The 16,915-nt window shown below is 44.5% G+C and overlaps 1 protein-coding gene across 2 annotated transcripts; it reads left to right on the top strand.

Moving 5' to 3' along the window:
* The first annotated feature begins 4,874 nt into the window (after positions 1–4,874).
* Positions 4,875–16,589, top strand: LOC133371829 (syntaxin-binding protein 4-like). Of its 2 annotated transcripts, XM_061599674.1 has the most exons (9): positions 4,875–4,943; positions 5,180–5,286; positions 7,185–7,319; positions 7,782–7,847; positions 8,694–8,882; positions 9,778–9,894; positions 11,677–11,726; positions 12,382–12,521; positions 15,939–16,589. In XM_061599674.1, the coding sequence occupies exons 3-9, from the start codon at positions 7,200–7,202 to the stop codon at positions 16,139–16,141; spliced, it is 885 nt and encodes a 294-aa protein (XP_061455658.1). In that variant the 5' UTR covers positions 4,875–4,943; positions 5,180–5,286; positions 7,185–7,199; the 3' UTR covers positions 16,142–16,589. The 2 variants fall into 2 exon arrangements, with proteins under 2 accessions (XP_061455658.1, XP_061455657.1); XM_061599673.1 differs by lacking the exons at positions 4,875–4,943; positions 5,180–5,286 and adding an exon at positions 6,261–6,318.
* The last annotated feature ends 326 nt before the right edge of the window (positions 16,590–16,915 follow it).

Here is a 16,915-nt window from a genome sequence, read left to right as displayed (position 1 = left end):
GAGGATAAAATCAGGATGGGGAGAGCCGTGTTTGTACGCCACCTTGAGCTCCTTGGAAGAAAGGTGGGATACTGATGTAATAATAAATTAAAAAAAATAAAAATAGCATGCCCATAGTTAATACGTGCTGTGTGGATGGCCTCTGCAGTGTCCCACTTTCAGCCCCCACAGCCGGGGCGGAAGTGGAGCGTGGCAGTGGTGCTTCTAGTGAGGTTTCTCTGAGTATGCTGTGACTGTGTAAGAGGCCTGCTGCCTTCCATGACCCCTAAATCCAGCAGCAATCCAGACACAGTCCGTGCACCAGCTGAGGAGGCAGAATAAGTTCAGGGCTCTGAGCTGACTCTGGGATGGAAGGGTGCCACTGTAACTGAGGCTAGCAGACAGGAGCCCCCAGAAGAGCCTCCTGGACCCCCAGAACTTGTAGGGTAGAATCAGAGAATTCTGATGAAAATGGGAGTGGAATTGCTGGTGTTTGCTTTTCCATCCCGTGTCCAAAACAGAAAGCAACCCAGTGAGTACAAGTGGTATTCACTGCTGTTGCTGTCTGTCTGTAAATGATACGTAACTGATTATGTCTCCCACCACCATCACCATTTGCTTTGAAATGAACAGGGCGGAAAGAACACAATGCCAATGTAATTTACAGAATTAATTATATCAACTATGTAAGTCACGTAATTTTGCCACAGCAGACAGCGAGACAAATCGCATAGGTCTGGGTGGAAGATGAACTGCAGCAGAACAGAAGCAGTGGTGCATGTGAGGAAAACAGGGCTGAATGGAAAATGATGCCGCCTTATATTTCCTGCTGTAAGCCGGCGCTCAGACCCTCACTAGCCAGAGGAACCGGATGCCTCCCATTGCATGTCGCTGGGCCACTAGTGCAGGGAGCACACCAGGAAGGGAGGCTATGGGACAGAGGAGGAGTGCCCATCTTCAAGCCCTTTCTCCATTCTCAGTGTTAAGTAAATACGAGCAGAGATCCTTAGCGGTCTGAGCTGCATGTGTGCCAGTGTGTGTGTTTACCTAAGAAGGTATTTACCCCAGGCTTTTACCCACTAAGACTTAAGACTTAGTAGTAGTACTTTTATTGTTCATAGCCATTGGCCGTCACAATATACATAAAAAATTACGTATAAACGAAATTAAATATCAAAAATAGTGATGTACTTAATATATAACATTAGCCTGGACAAACGGAGTTAAAACAAACTAAAAATTAGAACCATAGATATTAAATCATTTAAAAACTACGTAGGTAAAATTTAAGATGGATTTTTATGCAATCTAGCTCTGATTTTGCCTGCCGCCAGGGCAAATTTCGCTACTTGAGTGGTTAGATAAATATCAACCCCGGCAAGAAGTATACAAATTTGCTCCAGGGTAGATCGGTTTGACAGTGATATAAGAATAGAAGAGAGAAAATTGAGTCTTGGAGCATTATACAGGGTGCAATTAAGGAGGTAATGTGCAACATCTTCTATGGCCCCAGAGAGACAGGGACAGACTCGTTGGTCAATAGGAACTTTTGCATATCTCCCTTTGAGAATGGCCGTGTGCATAGTTTGAAAGCGCAATGATGTAAACGATTTTCTCAAGGAGCCAGAAGTTAAAAAGGTGAAATATTGTTCCATACCGGAACTTGTTTTAAACAATGAATACCACGGGAAGAAGTTCGAATGATTTATAAAATACAAATCCCATCTTCTGGAATAAAGGTAGATTCTTTCCCTTAAAAGATGCTTCACTCTCTTTGATGTATTTGAGGGGAAAGAATCAATACTTATTCCATAGACAGAAAGTATTGTCTTGGTCTGTTTAAACCACGTAAATGTGGATGGGTTTTGTATCTGTTCGACTAAACATTTCTTGGGGAGTCGTGAGTCGGGCATGCAGGCCAACTTGAGCCAATAAAGGGCAAGGGCCCATGAACCGCAGATTCCAATGTGTGGAGTCCAGTTTCTATCCGCAATTGAGCTCCTGGAGTGCCTTGAGGGACAGCCAGCATGGATCTTAAAAAGGAATTCTGGACTGACTCTAAAGAAGAAAAGTTAGCGTGTCCCCAAACCTCAGCTCCATAAACAATCTGAGTAAGACTTAGTAAAATAAGAAAAGCTACTTTATTTATAGAAATACATAGTAGATAGGAAAGGCATACCTAGTTCTAACTAACTGACTAAGCTGGAGGTGCAGTGCCCAGACATGGGTGTTGCCCTCATGGCTCAGGAGAGAGAGAGAAGACAGAGGTGTCTCCTCTCTCCTCGGACGGTCGAAGAAGAAGACAATACTGTTTTATACTGTTTAAATTTTTAAATTGTGTTTTAAATTGTTTTTATAAGATTTGTTTTAATGTTTTTAGTTACTGTAAACTGCCCAGAGAGCTTCGGCTATGGGGCGGTATACAAGTATAATAAAATAAATAAAATAAAGGAAGGAGGGGCAGATAAGCTTCCCTGAGCATATCAGTTTACAACGGAAGGAAGTTAGGTAGAGACCAGCAATGTAAAGGTAGGCAAGTCTAGCCAGCTGGAGGACCCTAACTCTATCTTCCTTGTGGAATACACACTAAAGAAGCTAAATGAGAGTTGCTCTTACCCCACTTCCAACAAGTGTAGTATTCCAGCAAAACTTGTTGCTATCCAGGGAAGTATCTTGTTCGTTTCCAACTACTGTCCAGAGCTTGGAAGATTACTTTTTAAAGGGAATAAATTACAATTACTGTTACATGGCCCCCAAAAGGAATAAATTAGCATTACAATTACAATTGTTCTGAAAGAAATTGATTCATTTACCTTCCTTCCTTCCTTTCTTTATTGGTTTATTTATTTCCTGACCTTCCTTCCAGTAGGAACCCCATTACTCAAAACTAATAACTACAATTACAGTTAAGTTACTTAAACAACAACACTAGAGTGCCTACAAGGTGCTGGCCTTGGCTGCTGCACACCTAAGTAGCCTAAAACAACATTAAAAATAACCACCCACAAGCATAGAATAATTCCTTGTATCCATAAGATAGCTGTGGTGGTGTCTCCGCTGGTAAGGGAGGTGGGGAGGGAGGCAGAGGCCACTGCTCAGATCTTTGCACATCTAACCAAGTGCAACCCCCAGCAATGCCCAAATGTAATGTTGGAAACATTGCAATTACTCCTCAAAAGTAATAAAATTACTCCAGATACAATCAAAATGTAAAGAAATTACCCAGTCTTTCCTCAAAAAAGTAATAAATTACAAGTAATTGGTTTTTTTGTAACTAATTACTTCCAAGCTCTGGTACTGTCCTTGTCTTTGTTCTTCAGGCAGGTATTTGGAAAGCACCTCCTCAGGGTCCTCGTCTCATTCCCAGAGTCCTTTGCTGCTGAGTCCGGCAAATTCCCATGGCCCACTGATCGGAAATCCAGGGCATGCACCACACCCAGCCTCACAGTATGTACTGCGTTGCTCTTGTGAAGCATAACAGTTGGTTTCAATCCTGTTGGACCACCTTTATTATGTGCTCCTACGCCTCTTCTGATATGGAGCATCCTGGATGGTGGGAGCGCTTATGTGCAGACAACCTCCTCACACAACCTGTCGAATCATTTTTGAGGCAGATGTGCCTTCCATAGGGACGGATGCACCCCATGACATGCTCACCTTCTACATTTGGTTTCATGTGCATAACTGGCATATGAGGGGACAAGGGTTTTAGCTTAGCTTTTTTCCTGGTGTGTTAACTTTCCACTAGCATGGAGTTTTGTTTTGTTTGACAGTGGAGAGCTTTTAAATGGGCTGTGCTGCTCTGCTGTGTGGCAAGACAAAGCCCAGCCAATGTGTAAGACAAGGCAAGGCTCAGGCAGGATTCAAGGCACGGTGGGATTCAGGCTGAATACACAGATTGGGCAGAGTGCTCCAGTGAGCATGCCGCTCTGAGGTTGCTCCAGCCAGGAACAAACTAGCACCAGCGCCAAGTCTTGCCCGGTTGTTAGCCCCACCCATGCAGCAAAATCCTGTTCTGCTTGAAGAGACCCGGCATGGTCCATTTATCTCCTATTATGACAAAATGGGGAAGGTTCAGGGTCTTCTATAGTGGAGTCTTCCGAGTCAGAGGGTGGCCATGCCACATCCTGGGCCCCGGGACGGAGGGCATTGTCCCTGTGGGTTCATCTAACAGCTGTGTTTCTGAGGCTGCCGCTGCTTCTCCTTTCCCCTTTCCCTTTAGATTCTTGGAGATTCTTTCAGCACCATGAGGCCTGCCAGAGCCAAAAGGCTACTTAGGTGAATTTGCAGACTGAGCGTGATTTGCCTCTGACTGATAGCCATGATAGGTATCTAGGTAACCTCCCTCCTCAAAGGCAGGCTATTGCTATCAAAGGCAGCTGGACCAGTCATCTGTCAATTATGCTTTAGGTTGGATTCCTGCCCTGAGCAGGGGGTTGGACTTGATGGCCTTATAGGCCCCTTCCAGATGCTGGTGAGAAACAATACAGGAGATCTATTGCTGTCATGTCCTGCTTGTGTGATTCTTAGAGGCAGAATTGGGAGCTCAGTGGTAGAGCATCTGCTTTGCATGCAGAAGGTCCAAAGTTCAATCCCTGGCTTCCCCAGGTGGGGCTGGGAGAGACTCCCCACCTGAAACCCTGGAGAGCCACTGCCAGTCAGTGTAGACACTACTGAGTTAGATGGGACAGTGGTCTGAGTCGGTTTAAAGCAGCTTCCTATGTTCCTAGTGGCAGGCTCTTGCCGAATGCAGGACCTTTGTCTGATTCAGCTGGAATCTTCGTAATACCTTCTGCTAACTTGCTATCCTCTTTCCTTGCAGTTGTTCCATTGATTCTGGGATCCAGAGCATCTCCATAGCAAAATCCTTTGGGTTGGGGCTGACCATTGGTGGAGGGGCCAACAGGCCGGATGGGCCCATGGTTTACGTCCAGGAGCTGCAACCAGAAGGTGACTGCTACAGGGTGAGTGGAGCCTTTGGGTAGCTTCAGACTGACACTGCCTGTAGTGGCTGGTGCTCATTGAGACTCGTAGGGCAGAAGGCTGAAAGACCAACAGTAGGTGGAGCCCAGCTCCAATGGCTGGCAGAGCCAACTCATTCTACTTTTGTCCCCCTCCTCCTGCCTGCCGAGATCTACAAGGGCAACATATTCCATTAAGCTTGATGTCACAGAGACCTTCTTTCTCTGCACTCTTACAGGACGGACGCCTCCGGGCAGGCGACCAGCTCATCGCCATCAATAAAGACTCGTTGGTGGGTGCCACATATGAAGAGGCTAAAAGGATACTTGCAAAAACAAAATGTAGGTAAGGGAGACTTTTCAGGAGCCCTTTTGTGTTGGAAGGAATGCAGTGGATTGTCTCGAACAGAGCTGAAATAGCCAAAGCTGCCACCTGCTTCACTTCCCAATCACAATGTTGACCCCATTGTGGCTAGGGCAAGCTCACTGCTTTTTTTTTTTAAAGTCCCTGTAGAGAAGTTGTCTCCAGGTGATCCAAATGCATTCCCATGGTAAGCATCCTTATCTTGTGCTTGTCTGACCTCTTTTTCTCCTTCCTAAGGAAGGAGATTTTATTTATTTATTTGTTTATTTATTTATTTATTGCACTTGTATACCGCCCCATAGCCGAAGCTCTCTGGGCGGTTTACAGCAATCAAAAACATTAAAACAAATATACAATTTAAAACACATATTTTAAAAACAATTTAAAACAAAAATTTTAAAATGTAAAACAGTAATTCTTAAAATTCCATAATCCTTGAAGCTGCAACACACACCCACACGTGTGAGACGGTGTCCACAGGGAAGAGGCTGTATGTGAGAGGGCCAAATGTAGGCGTGGCTTCTAAAATGAAGAAAGCACGGCCCCTTATTTTCTGAACATGCAAAAATCTACAAATATATTCTGGAAAGTTGTTGTTTGCTGTCCATTTGGACACCTCTTCAGATATCGTAACCAAATTTTGCATGATGGTTCCTGAGGTCAAGGAACAGGTGTTTTGTCTATGTTTGGATACAGCTGGATGCCATTTTGAATCCAGATGGCAGGCTGAACTTTTCAAAATGGCTCTGATTTTAACCACTGATTTCAAAATGACACTGAACGTTTGGCATTGGAGCATTCCCAAGCAATGGCAAATATGAGGCTGCTAGTCTTAAACAAGTTGCTCTTTTCTTTTTAAGACATGAGGGAAACACTGAAGTGGCCTTTATTCCCAGAAGAGGCCAGTTGCACCCTGGACTCTCGGCTCACAACAGCATCCATTCCTTGCCCACCAAGGCCGTGGGGAACGGCCTGGGCTCTTGCAGGTTGAGAGTCCACATGAGGTCTCCCGAGGTAAGGTCACAAGGCCACAAGATCCCACCCAAATAATCTCCATTTCCAACAGGATTATCTCCTCTAAAATGTTGGCCATAATCCTCCTGGATTAGTTCTTATGGAGAAGACGCACCACTTTAAACAGCCATGGCTTCCCCCAAAGAATCCTGGGAACTGCAGTTTCTTAAGGGTGCTGAGAGTGGTTAGGAGACCCCTATTCCTCTCACAGAGCTAAAATCCTGTGGTTTCACATTCAGTCCCTCTTCCCAGGGAACTCTGGGAATGGTAGCTCTGTGAGCTGAATAGGGGGTCTCCTAACACTCTCAGCACCCTGAACAAAGGACAGTTCCCAGGAATCTGTGGTGGAAGCCATGACTATTTAAAGAGGTGTGATACTCTTTTATATCCTGCTCTTTTTCCTGTATTAGGACTGGCAGGCGCTGTACCAGCAAGACTCCTTAGTGATATCATGTTTTGAGGTCAACATATTGATGAAAGAACTAGTAGACATTGTCTAATTGTTAGGAATTTATTAGGAAAGTGTGATTTGTTATTGTATTTTCATTGGAAGTTGTCATTGTTGCTTTTTAATAATGTTATTACCTTGGTATTTAATTTTTGTAAATTGTATTGTTTTTATTGATACGTATTTTCTATATTTGTGTTTATTTTTTGTAAGCCACCTTGAGGGCCTTTTGGCCAAAAGGCGGGATAGAAATAAACTATGATGATGATGATGATATATGTATAGCGCAGATGGGCCCCATGAAGTGTTATCCTGGGTTTGGAGAATATATACATGTGATATGGGGAGTCAGGTCAGAAGAAAAAGAAATGCCATAATAAAATTGTTTAAGGTCCCTTAAGACTCTCTGTTGCTTTAGTTGCAACAGGCTAACATGGCGGCTGGAAATCCTTATTTACGGGCATGTGACTCCATCAGTTGCAATGACAGTGAACAGCTGGAGCAGCTGCAGCTGGAAATGGCAGACCTGCAGCAAGAAATCCAGAGGTTTAAGGTGAGAGGCTCATGCAGGTGGGTTTGATTCCAAGCGTCTTGATATCAAGGTCACAAAAGCTGAAGCATGGACCCTGGCCATGTAAGGACACATAGGAAGCTGCCTTATTGTGAGTCAGACCACTGAGCCATCTAGCTCAGTATTGTGTACACTGACTGGCAGTGGCTCTCCAGGATTTCAGACAAGCGTCTCTTCCAACCCTAACTAGAGATGCTAGTGATTATGTCCCTTCTCGAAGACAGTGGATGGGGAGTGGACTGTGTTAGGTAGTTCTTCATCTGACATGGTTATGACCCCATGCCCTCCTTTAGCTGGCCCTTGGAACTCTTCCAAGGACATCTTGAGAAGCCTTTTAGGAAAGGACAGTGAAGTTACAAGGTCTATCCAGGACAGGCCTTTTTCTGGAATGCATTGCCTGGCTGAATGGGTGAATTGGTGACATCGCAATTGTTTTGTTCCTAGTCTCTGCTGAAGGAGGTGGAAAGCGACAAGAAATCCCTGGAAGATGAGCTACAGAGACTGAACCAGGTCAGTGAAAGGCTGAGTGATAGATTGCACTCTTGATTTCATTGGCATTGGTTGTGCAGGTAATTTATGGGCTGTCAGAAATCTGGTTCAGTTTGCATTTAAAGGCAAATCTTTATAAGCACAGATAACAGCATAGCCGTTAAGTATATTTTTGTCACATCAGAATGATGTCTGTTTTAGACTCTGTTTTCCTTGTTTGCTGTATATTTTTTTAACCCATTATGTACAACTTGAAATTTGGGGTGCTTTCCAGTTTTAGTCCTGCTCAGAGGAAACCCTCCCAAGTTGATGGCCATGACTAACTTAGGTGCATTAATGTCAATGGGTACAGCTCCAAGCTGTACTTACTTGACTTGTGTTTAAATCTGGCTCTGGCAATTGGGAGTTTTGTGGTGGATATATTGTTATAAAAACACATGGTTTTGGGAAAAGTGAATGGACTGTGGAGGTAGGAATGTGTTAGGATTCCACCCAATTCAGATTTGGTACTGAATTTTCCATTAATTTGCTGATTCTCTATCATTATGGATTGGATTTTTATGTATAGATTTTCTGCGGCTCTTTTAAAAAATGTTTTTTTAAAAAAATCTGCCTCTAAAATATCAATATTAAGAGCTATAATTTTATTGATATTTCCTTTCATTTATCAAAATTTCCTTTCATAATATTGATATTAATATCAATATTTTTTCTGAGTGAAAAAAATGGATCGATAAAAGCAGGCAAAGAACGAACTCAAATTGATACCATCCTGTAAGGCTGACGGAATACTTTTGAACCAACCCCGGGCAACGGATCCCATCCCTATGTGGGGTCTAACATCCCCTTCTCTTCCCCCCATTCCAGAAGGCTCTGGGCTTCCTCTCAGAGAACCAAACTCTGCATAACAAGCTGCAGGTGGCAGAGGTATCCCAGCGACAAGCCCAGAGTGCAGAGCGAGACCATGAAGAAGGGATCCACTTGCTGAAGGCAGAGATTGTGGAGCGGAAGACTCGGCTGACGGGAACGAAAACAAAGCAGGCATCAGAAGCAGAGGTCAGTCTGCAGTGAGAGGATATAGTAGAATATTAACTTTTTGGGAGTTTATGTGTGTGATTTTCACAGGAACTGAGGAAGTTGCTGTTGTAGCTGTTGGAGTTTGGGATGTATAGCGGCCCAGGGCATAAACAAATAGTCTGGTAAGCCTGTTGAAAGAATAAAGAAACTTAAGGTTTATTACTCCTGGGAAATAAAGCCATTCTGACTACAGACATATATGTAGCCATTATGGAGTCACAAGCTTGACCCTCACGCTGCTGAGAAGGAGGAGAAAGGAAAGAATCAGCGAGGGAAGAATAGGGCTGTAAACACACTAGTCGCCAGAACAAAGCGTTTCCATTAGCCACGCCTTAAAGGGGAACGGTTGATCTGCCGATCAGTTGCAAAATCCTGTGAAGCTGAATTTTTTTTTTAAAATGCACTCGAGCAGCTTCCACCAGGTTTTATGGTAAAAAGGGGAGGGGTTTGGCTAGTGTTGTGTGCCCCCCACCCCCATTTTCAGAAGAGAGAGGTGGAACTGGAACTGGAAGAACAGGGAGTGTGTTTCTACCCTGAATTGCCTTTCTGTCTACCACTCCCTGCTGGTTCAGGTTCCTTGTTACAAGCATTGGTGCTTTACTCCCAATAATAGTAGGGTTCTCCCCCGGCACCCCTAAAGCTTCTAAGGTCCTCCCCTGTTGGCCATGAAGTGGTATTTCTCCCTTGCAAAGTGCATAGAGCTGAAGGTGGAAGTTGAAAGAGCGACGGTAAGTGATGTCTGTATTTAGAAGTCCTTAAAACTACCTAAACGCCCAGCCTTTCTCCTTTGGGAAACCCTGTTTCCTCCAAGTTACCTCCTCTTTCTGCCCCAATCCTTCTACCCTGTTTTGTGTTTGTTCTCTCTCCAAATCAGAGTGATGTCCTAGAGCTGAAAAGGCGCTTGTCCCTGGCTGACGGGCAGTTGAGGAAATCTGAGATCACGTGGAAACGTTTGGAACTCTACAACAGGAAGCTGCTTCTCTTTGCGCAGGTGATGTGGCGAAGCTGCAGCAGCCCTTGAAAGCTGGGGATCTGGTCCACTTGATGATGGACCAGAAGGATGATCATACCACCATGATCAAAACAATGGGTGATCAGGCCACCATGTGGGAGTAAGGACTGTTTTGTGCCCAGGGGTTTTCCTAGGTTATCACTAGGGATGGGGAAGAAATTTGATTTTTTGGGGGTTGCATTTTAATGAGAAACTACCTAATTTGCCTGTCTCGAACCAATATGCAAACCAAAACATAGGTATGGTTTGAAATTTGCACTTCTCTGAATTTTGTGATGCAGGGCTCCAGCCAAACAGTGCGTACACAACCGCACATGTTAGGGGGAAGTATGCATATAGCTGTGCATTATATTTGAGAATATTGCTTGCAAAAATGTTTATATTAGTTAAAACTGCATACAAAAATGTGTTTGTTAGGATAAATGCACACTAAAACGCTGACGAATTTTCATGAGGATTTTTTTTAATTGCAAACTGCTGTAGAAATGTGGAGACCTGAATTTAAGACTGGAACAATGAGAAACTAAGAGAATTGAAACCGATAGACTCATCCATCTCTAATCATCACCCTCTACTCTGTAGGCATAGCTGCAACACAAACCTTATTGTAGTATTATTAAAACAGCTTATGCATTTATTATTGCATTTATATCCCACCCTTCCTCTCAAAGGAGCCCCGAGCTTTATGCTGTAAAGATGTACAAAGAAATCAAAACGTTACAGAAAGGAGAAAATGCAGACAAATTACAGGATAAAAGGTCAGACGCTGTGAAGAGTACATCATGTTAGTGCAGGTCACACTCTCTCTTTGCTTCAGGTGGTCACTTCATCAGAGTTCACCAAGGATCAGCTGATTTCCTGAAAGCTGCAGCCTCCCACAGCTCTTATCTCTTTAGGAGTAGCCAGTGTGGCAGTGGCCTTCAGATGTCGTGGGCTACAACTCCCATCAGCCCCAGCCAGCATGGCCAATGGTCAGGGTTGATGGGCCTTACCTGGAGGGCACCTTGTTAGCTGGCCTTGCTTTAGAACCTTAACCTCTAGACAGCAAATACATGGAGGAAGGCATTGCAAATCCTCATCTGAAAAGCCCCCCCCCCATGTTCATTTCCTGTAATTTTCTCCAGCTAAATTTTCACATTGGTCCTCATCAGCATGATTTTAAATTACTTTTGACTTGTATGGATTGGCTTTTTGCTATGGATTGGCATGTGCATCTCTTGGGATTGTAGCCAGAGCAGTGAACTGGCTAAGGGTTAAGCATATAAAAAACATTCCTCACTAAAATTGATGGGAGCTTTCTTCCTGTATAGGGGAGGGATCCAGTTGTTGTTACCAATACGATCTAATTCTGGCAAACTGGAAGGCCATGTCCCCTCCCCCCCACTTCTACATTTCATAGAATCATAGAATAGTAGAGTTGGAAGGGGCCTACAAGGCCATCGAGTCCAACCCCCTGCTCAATGCAGGAATTTATCTGGTTTGATCCCCCCCCCAGCCGATCAGTAAAGCCAAAGCAAAAACTCATGTAAGATTGCCCACAGATCATTATGAAAGGAGCAGAAAGGGGTATTGAAGTGGCATTCTTGCCCAGTGCAAATCTGGTGCTGGGGAAAGCTGCTGAGTTTGCTCTCTCTGTAAACAGAGTGAGTGTGCGAACTCTTGTAAAATCTGGTTTCAAGTCCGATTTAAGCGGAATTCTCACCCATCCCTATTCCTGCAATACTGACAGCCCACCCCCTTTCCGTTTCTCTTTTCACACAGAATGCCCATCAGCTTTTGAGCATGTCCAGCGCATTACCAGAGGGGAAGAGGTGAGAAGGGTTAGCAGGGATCATTCTGAGCATTTCCACAGAGCGCTTATGGGGTATTTCAAAGACCTTCATGTAGTGATCCTCGCAACAACCCTGTATGGTATACCAGAGTTACCCCCATACTGCAGACAGCAAGGCTGAGGTCACAGTTCAGGGATGGGGAACCTAAGGGCTGAGGGCTGAAGGGCCCCCCCCAGTCCTCTGTGTCTGACCTTTGGGACTTTCCCCAGGCCTACGGCCACCCCTAGGTTACACCCTGTACAGTGCCCTCCTCAGTTGCTTTTAGCTGGCTGGAGTGTGCCCTTGAGCTGGGATAATGCTTCTCTTTTGCCTGGATGGAGAGAGGTGTGTATCTGGGGGTACAGAAACGACTGGTTTTTATGCAGCAGGAATGTCACCTCCTGTACAAAGGGGAGAGTCATACTCATTGCCCTGACCACTTTTTTGCTTTGGCCCTGCCCACCACTGGCATTCGGCCCCAGGAATCTTGCCCATGCGGCCCTCAAGATGAAAAAGCTTCCCAACCCTTACCATAGTGGCATACTTAAGGCCACCTGGTGAGTTTGTGGCTCAGGTGAGACTGGAACCGGGGTGGGAGGGGATTTCCTGGCTTGTTCAGCCAGGAAATCTTAAAAGATCTCTCCTTTCTTGTAAGAGCTGACAGTCAAGCAGATGAAGACAAAACAGGAAGAACCTCAGACGCCCCTCTTCCACCTTCAAAGTTTGTGGACTTGTTGATAGCAGAGGCTAAAGAACTCTTGGAGCCCATCTTGTTGTCTAACACCACAAGGGATGGTAAGTTCCTCAAAGTCTGGAGCTGGTTTGTTGACAGCATGCGATACCACTGATGAAGAATCTGCACTGGCTTGACTGGCAATGGTGGCTGATGCCGATTGGGAATGGCAAAGTGGAAGCACGGAGACCAATTATAGCCAGAGCCAGAGCCCACGTCAAACACTTAGGTCCTGACATACGGGTAGAGCACAGGTCACCTGTGCAACCTGGATTTGCAATCTGAATTTGCTGTGCAACCTGAATTTGTCAGGATGTGATTGAATCCCACCCGAAAAATAGCAACAGTCTGCAAGTGCTCAAAGACTCAGATATTGCTAAGACCAGCAGATCCCTTCCAGCCCCTACATATGCATGCCCTGTCCAAGGTGCTGAAGCTGTACTGACGGGGAATTTGGGGATTTGTTGGACCAGGGGTCCTTAAGGAAACTGAAAACACAGGCGTGCAGCAAAGGTAAGCCTTTATTGGTTATGTGTGCACAGTCAGTCTCCCAAGATGTTTGGTGGAGCTCTGCAACGTGGCACTGGGTGTATAGGGTTTTTATACAGTTTAGAACAAAGACATTAACATATACAATCAAGGGTTATACATGAGCATTATATAGCTGTTACATAGTGATTACACAAGGGCTGGTATAGCACAGTGGGGAGGAGAGCCTGGCTGGGAGTCCAGAGTCTGTGAGTTCAAATCCCTGCTCGTGTCTCCTGGGTGTCTTCAAGGGCCAGCTAAAGATCACCCCATAGTGAGTGGCTCAGGGGTTACGTGCCCTGCCACCTGTGCAGCCGTGGGCAAGCTGCATCGTCCCAAGGAGACCCGTTTCCCCCCCAGCTGGCAGTTGCGGACAAGGAAGGGGCTGGCTTGTGCAGCTGTGGCAAGCTGAGCAGGCCCTAGCCAGCTGGGGAGGACTAGCCTCAGAGGGAGGCAATGGTAAACCCCTTCTGAATACCACTTACCATGACAACCCTATTCATAGGGTCGCCATAAGTCGGGATCGACTTGAAAGCAGTCCATTTCATTTTCAGTGATTACATAGTGGTTACGCTGCGTACATTAACTTCTAGCCGATCAGGTAATTCTAATACTATCACATTTCAGCTATGAGCTATCTACATTATAATGTTATTTTGTCCCAGACCTTGGAGAGCTGGGATGTTCAGTACAAGTTCTGTTCCATTTATCTTATCATACTGAGGGTCAAGCTGTACTAAGCATTCTAGGCCTACCAGTCACCATAGATACCAGGCCAAGGAGACAACCTCAAGGAGAGGAATTTTAGCTGAGGGCATTTTTATAATAGAAAAATTCTAGTTCTCTAAAGAAATATATCTGTGTATAAAAACAATACTCCTTCAGTATCCCTGGCTGCTGAGAGCCCTGCCCTTCCATAAATCATTGCCTACATGTTTTGAAGTTTTTCCCCTGAGAAGGACCTAATCATTGCTTTAAACAAGAAAAAAATGTAAATATACTGCCTTCAAGTTGATTCCGAAGGAAGGGGGAAAAAACACATCCAAGGAATCATGCAAAATATCACAGCATACACCATTTCCTGTCTTTCTGCTAAAGATGATAGTTTTAGATAAGTTGCATCACAATGACATTGGGAGTTCATATAATTTGAGATGGGCTGGGATTTAATTGGTAAGAGTCATATTCAACTAAATTTTACTCATAGGAAACCCAATGAAATTAATGGACTTAAGTTACTCATGCTCATAAATTTGAATGGGTTGATTCTGAGTAGGATTAACAGTGGATACAATCCAAAGTCAATATACGTGAGGGCTTAATGTATGGAAGTTTCTTCCTGTAAGTACAGTTTAATGCTGCACTGGAATATGTATTTGACTGATATTCTCCCACTCAACACATGATAAGGAAGTAGTTTCTCAATTAATCTATGTGTGTTTGCATAAGCATGAGCGCACACACACTGGAAGACTTCATTTCAGATTATGAAAGTTGATGAGTGTCGCTATTAACATGGTCAATAAAAGACAGTTAAAAGATGGTATTTAAAAACATTAAAAAGATAATTAAAATCAACAGGAAGCTAAAAAATATGTTTTAATCTCAACTTCTACATGATAGGCTTGCAGAAACAAAAATGTTTTAAGCAGGGACCGAAAAGAGTATAGAGGAGGCACCTGCCTGATGTCAATAGGCAGGGAGTTCCAAAGTGTAGGTGCTGCCATGATTTCTTACAAGAGCTGAACAAGTATTATGTGGCACATGTGATTGTGCCAGTTTTGCAGATTGAAGCGGTCGAGTGGGCACATAAAGGACAAGGCTATCCCAGAAATAAAATGGAAATGGACTGCCTTCAAGTCGATCCTGACTTATGGCGACCCTATGAATAGGGTGTTCATGGTAAGCGGTATTCAGAGGGGGTTTACCATTGCCTCTCTCTGAGGCTAGTCCTCCCCAGCTGGCTAGGACCTGCTCAGCTTGCCACAGCTGCACAAGCAGCCCCTTCCTTGTCTGCAACTGCCAGCTGGGGGGCAACTGGGCTCCTTGGGACTATGCCGCTTGCCCACGGCTGCACAGGTGGCAGGGCACATAACCCCTGAGCCACTCACACTGGGGGTGATCTTTAGCTGGCCCTTGGCACCCAGGAGGCACAAGCAGGGATTTGAACTCACAGACTCTGGACTCCCAACCAAACTGGTTCCAAACTGTTAAGGGCCCTATACACTAACACAAAATTTATTTGATCCTCAAATAAATAATAATTCCACATTTGACAGTAGAGAGAGAGTGCAGAAAGGGAAGAGAGGCAAGCAGACCATGAAGCAAATATGGAGTTAAGGCAATTACACACATTTAGACTCTTGCAACTGGAAATGAAGACCAGGGGAAGGGGTTATGTAATGGCATAAAAATCCCAAGATTTCTAAGCACAAAGCAATGTGTATGCATGCCTTTCCAATCAATTATGCCATTGGGGCAGGACTTTGAGGCAGAATGACCAGAAGCACCCCCCCGAAAAAAAATTATGCAGATTGTAATGCACATTATCATCTAAAGAGCCCCCCTGCCTATAAGACCATTTTAGAATCTGGACTCTAAAATGACCCAACAGCACCGCTGCCTCTCATAGATCTTAGGAACAAAGGAATCTGCCTTACACTGAGTGCCCTCCAGATCTTTTGGAATACCACCCCCATCAGTTCTAGTCAGCACAACTGATAGTAGTTGCTGCTGACAGTCAGTGTTGACAATAGTGAGTTAGGTGGACCAATGTTCTGACTCGGTATTAGGTGCTTCCTATGTTGTTCCTGTGCTTTCTCCTTGGGATTCCTGCCTGTAACCTTGGAAGCCCTGCCAGAATCCCTTTCTGCTTCCTTTTGCTTATATATATATATTTTCGTTTCCATCTCCTGCCCCCCCCCGGGATGACGCCTGTTTTACCTTTCTAGCCATCTTCACCACAAGACAACGTGCCCCCCTCCTCCAAGCGAAAGCGGCAACTGCGACCCATAGCTTCCAAGCACCTCCAAAGATCCCTCTGAGAACCCTGGATAAGTCTCCAGCCTTGGTCTGCTCCTATTCTTCATCCTGTATACTCAGAACCAGGATATTTTGCTTTGGTGGCAGAAACGGAACAATGTGGAGCCAATGAAAAGATTCTCTTCTCTTCTTAAGATTCTCTTCTTCACGATTCTCTTCTTAGGAAGACGGACTCTGCTCACCTAAACCGTCCAAGACTTTAAGTAACAAACCAGTCCTCCTGATGGCTACCTCTGGATTGTTACACACGAGGCTGTTCTGCCTGGATTTGCTGCTTTAGGGGGGAAACTAGCTAGGGAAAGTTTTGCCATAGGATATCTGAATTTCCCAAGCAGAGGGCTGAATAACTAGTAGTCAATAGTAACAAGAGAAGTTGTAGTTCAGTCTTTTAACTAGCTCTGCATAGGTGTCTTTGGATGCCCCTCGCTCCCTCCTCTCAATTACAAAGGCTCCTTTGGACTACACCTCTTGGCTAATAAGACAGTTGCACAATAGACGGCTGTGAAAGAAGATGTGCAAAATAATGAAAGCAGCATGGCACATCAATGGACCCCCTATTTGCCCCCTCCAAAAATGAATAATTAAATTTAATTATTTTTTTGAAAATTTATTAATGTATACATTTATTAAAGATTAATTAAATTTATTAATAAATTAAATTTATTTACTTTATTCTCCACCCCCCTACAGTTTTGGTGCCCTTCGCAAACGTTTAGGCTGGCTATGAGCTAGGTTCACCTGTAATGCTAAGCTCAGAGGTCCATGAGCTTCATTCAGGTGATGGGTGGCGTGCCTGTGGTTGAAGACAGAAGAACTGCACATCCATCGCGTTACACGTGCATGTGGATTTTAAATTGTACTTTACATTGCTTCTCTTTCTTACATT

Source organism: Rhineura floridana, chromosome 17 (genome assembly GCF_030035675.1).
Source record: "Rhineura floridana isolate rRhiFlo1 chromosome 17, rRhiFlo1.hap2, whole genome shotgun sequence".
Lineage (NCBI taxonomy): Eukaryota > Metazoa > Chordata > Lepidosauria > Squamata > Rhineuridae > Rhineura > Rhineura floridana.
The sequence above is the reverse complement of the archived record's forward strand: the minus strand, read 5'-3'. Positions and strand labels throughout refer to the sequence as shown.

Bases quoted from the DNA above. Each gene is read 5' to 3' on its own strand.
- LOC133371829 (XM_061599673.1), top strand. The intron at 7,320-7,781 runs GTGAGAGGCTCA...TTTTGTTCCTAG, and splicing joins AAGAAATCCAGAGGTTTAAG to TCTCTGCTGAAGGAGGTGGA. The intron at 11,727-12,381 runs GTGAGAAGGGTT...CTTTCTTGTAAG, and splicing joins GCATTACCAGAGGGGAAGAG to AGCTGACAGTCAAGCAGATG.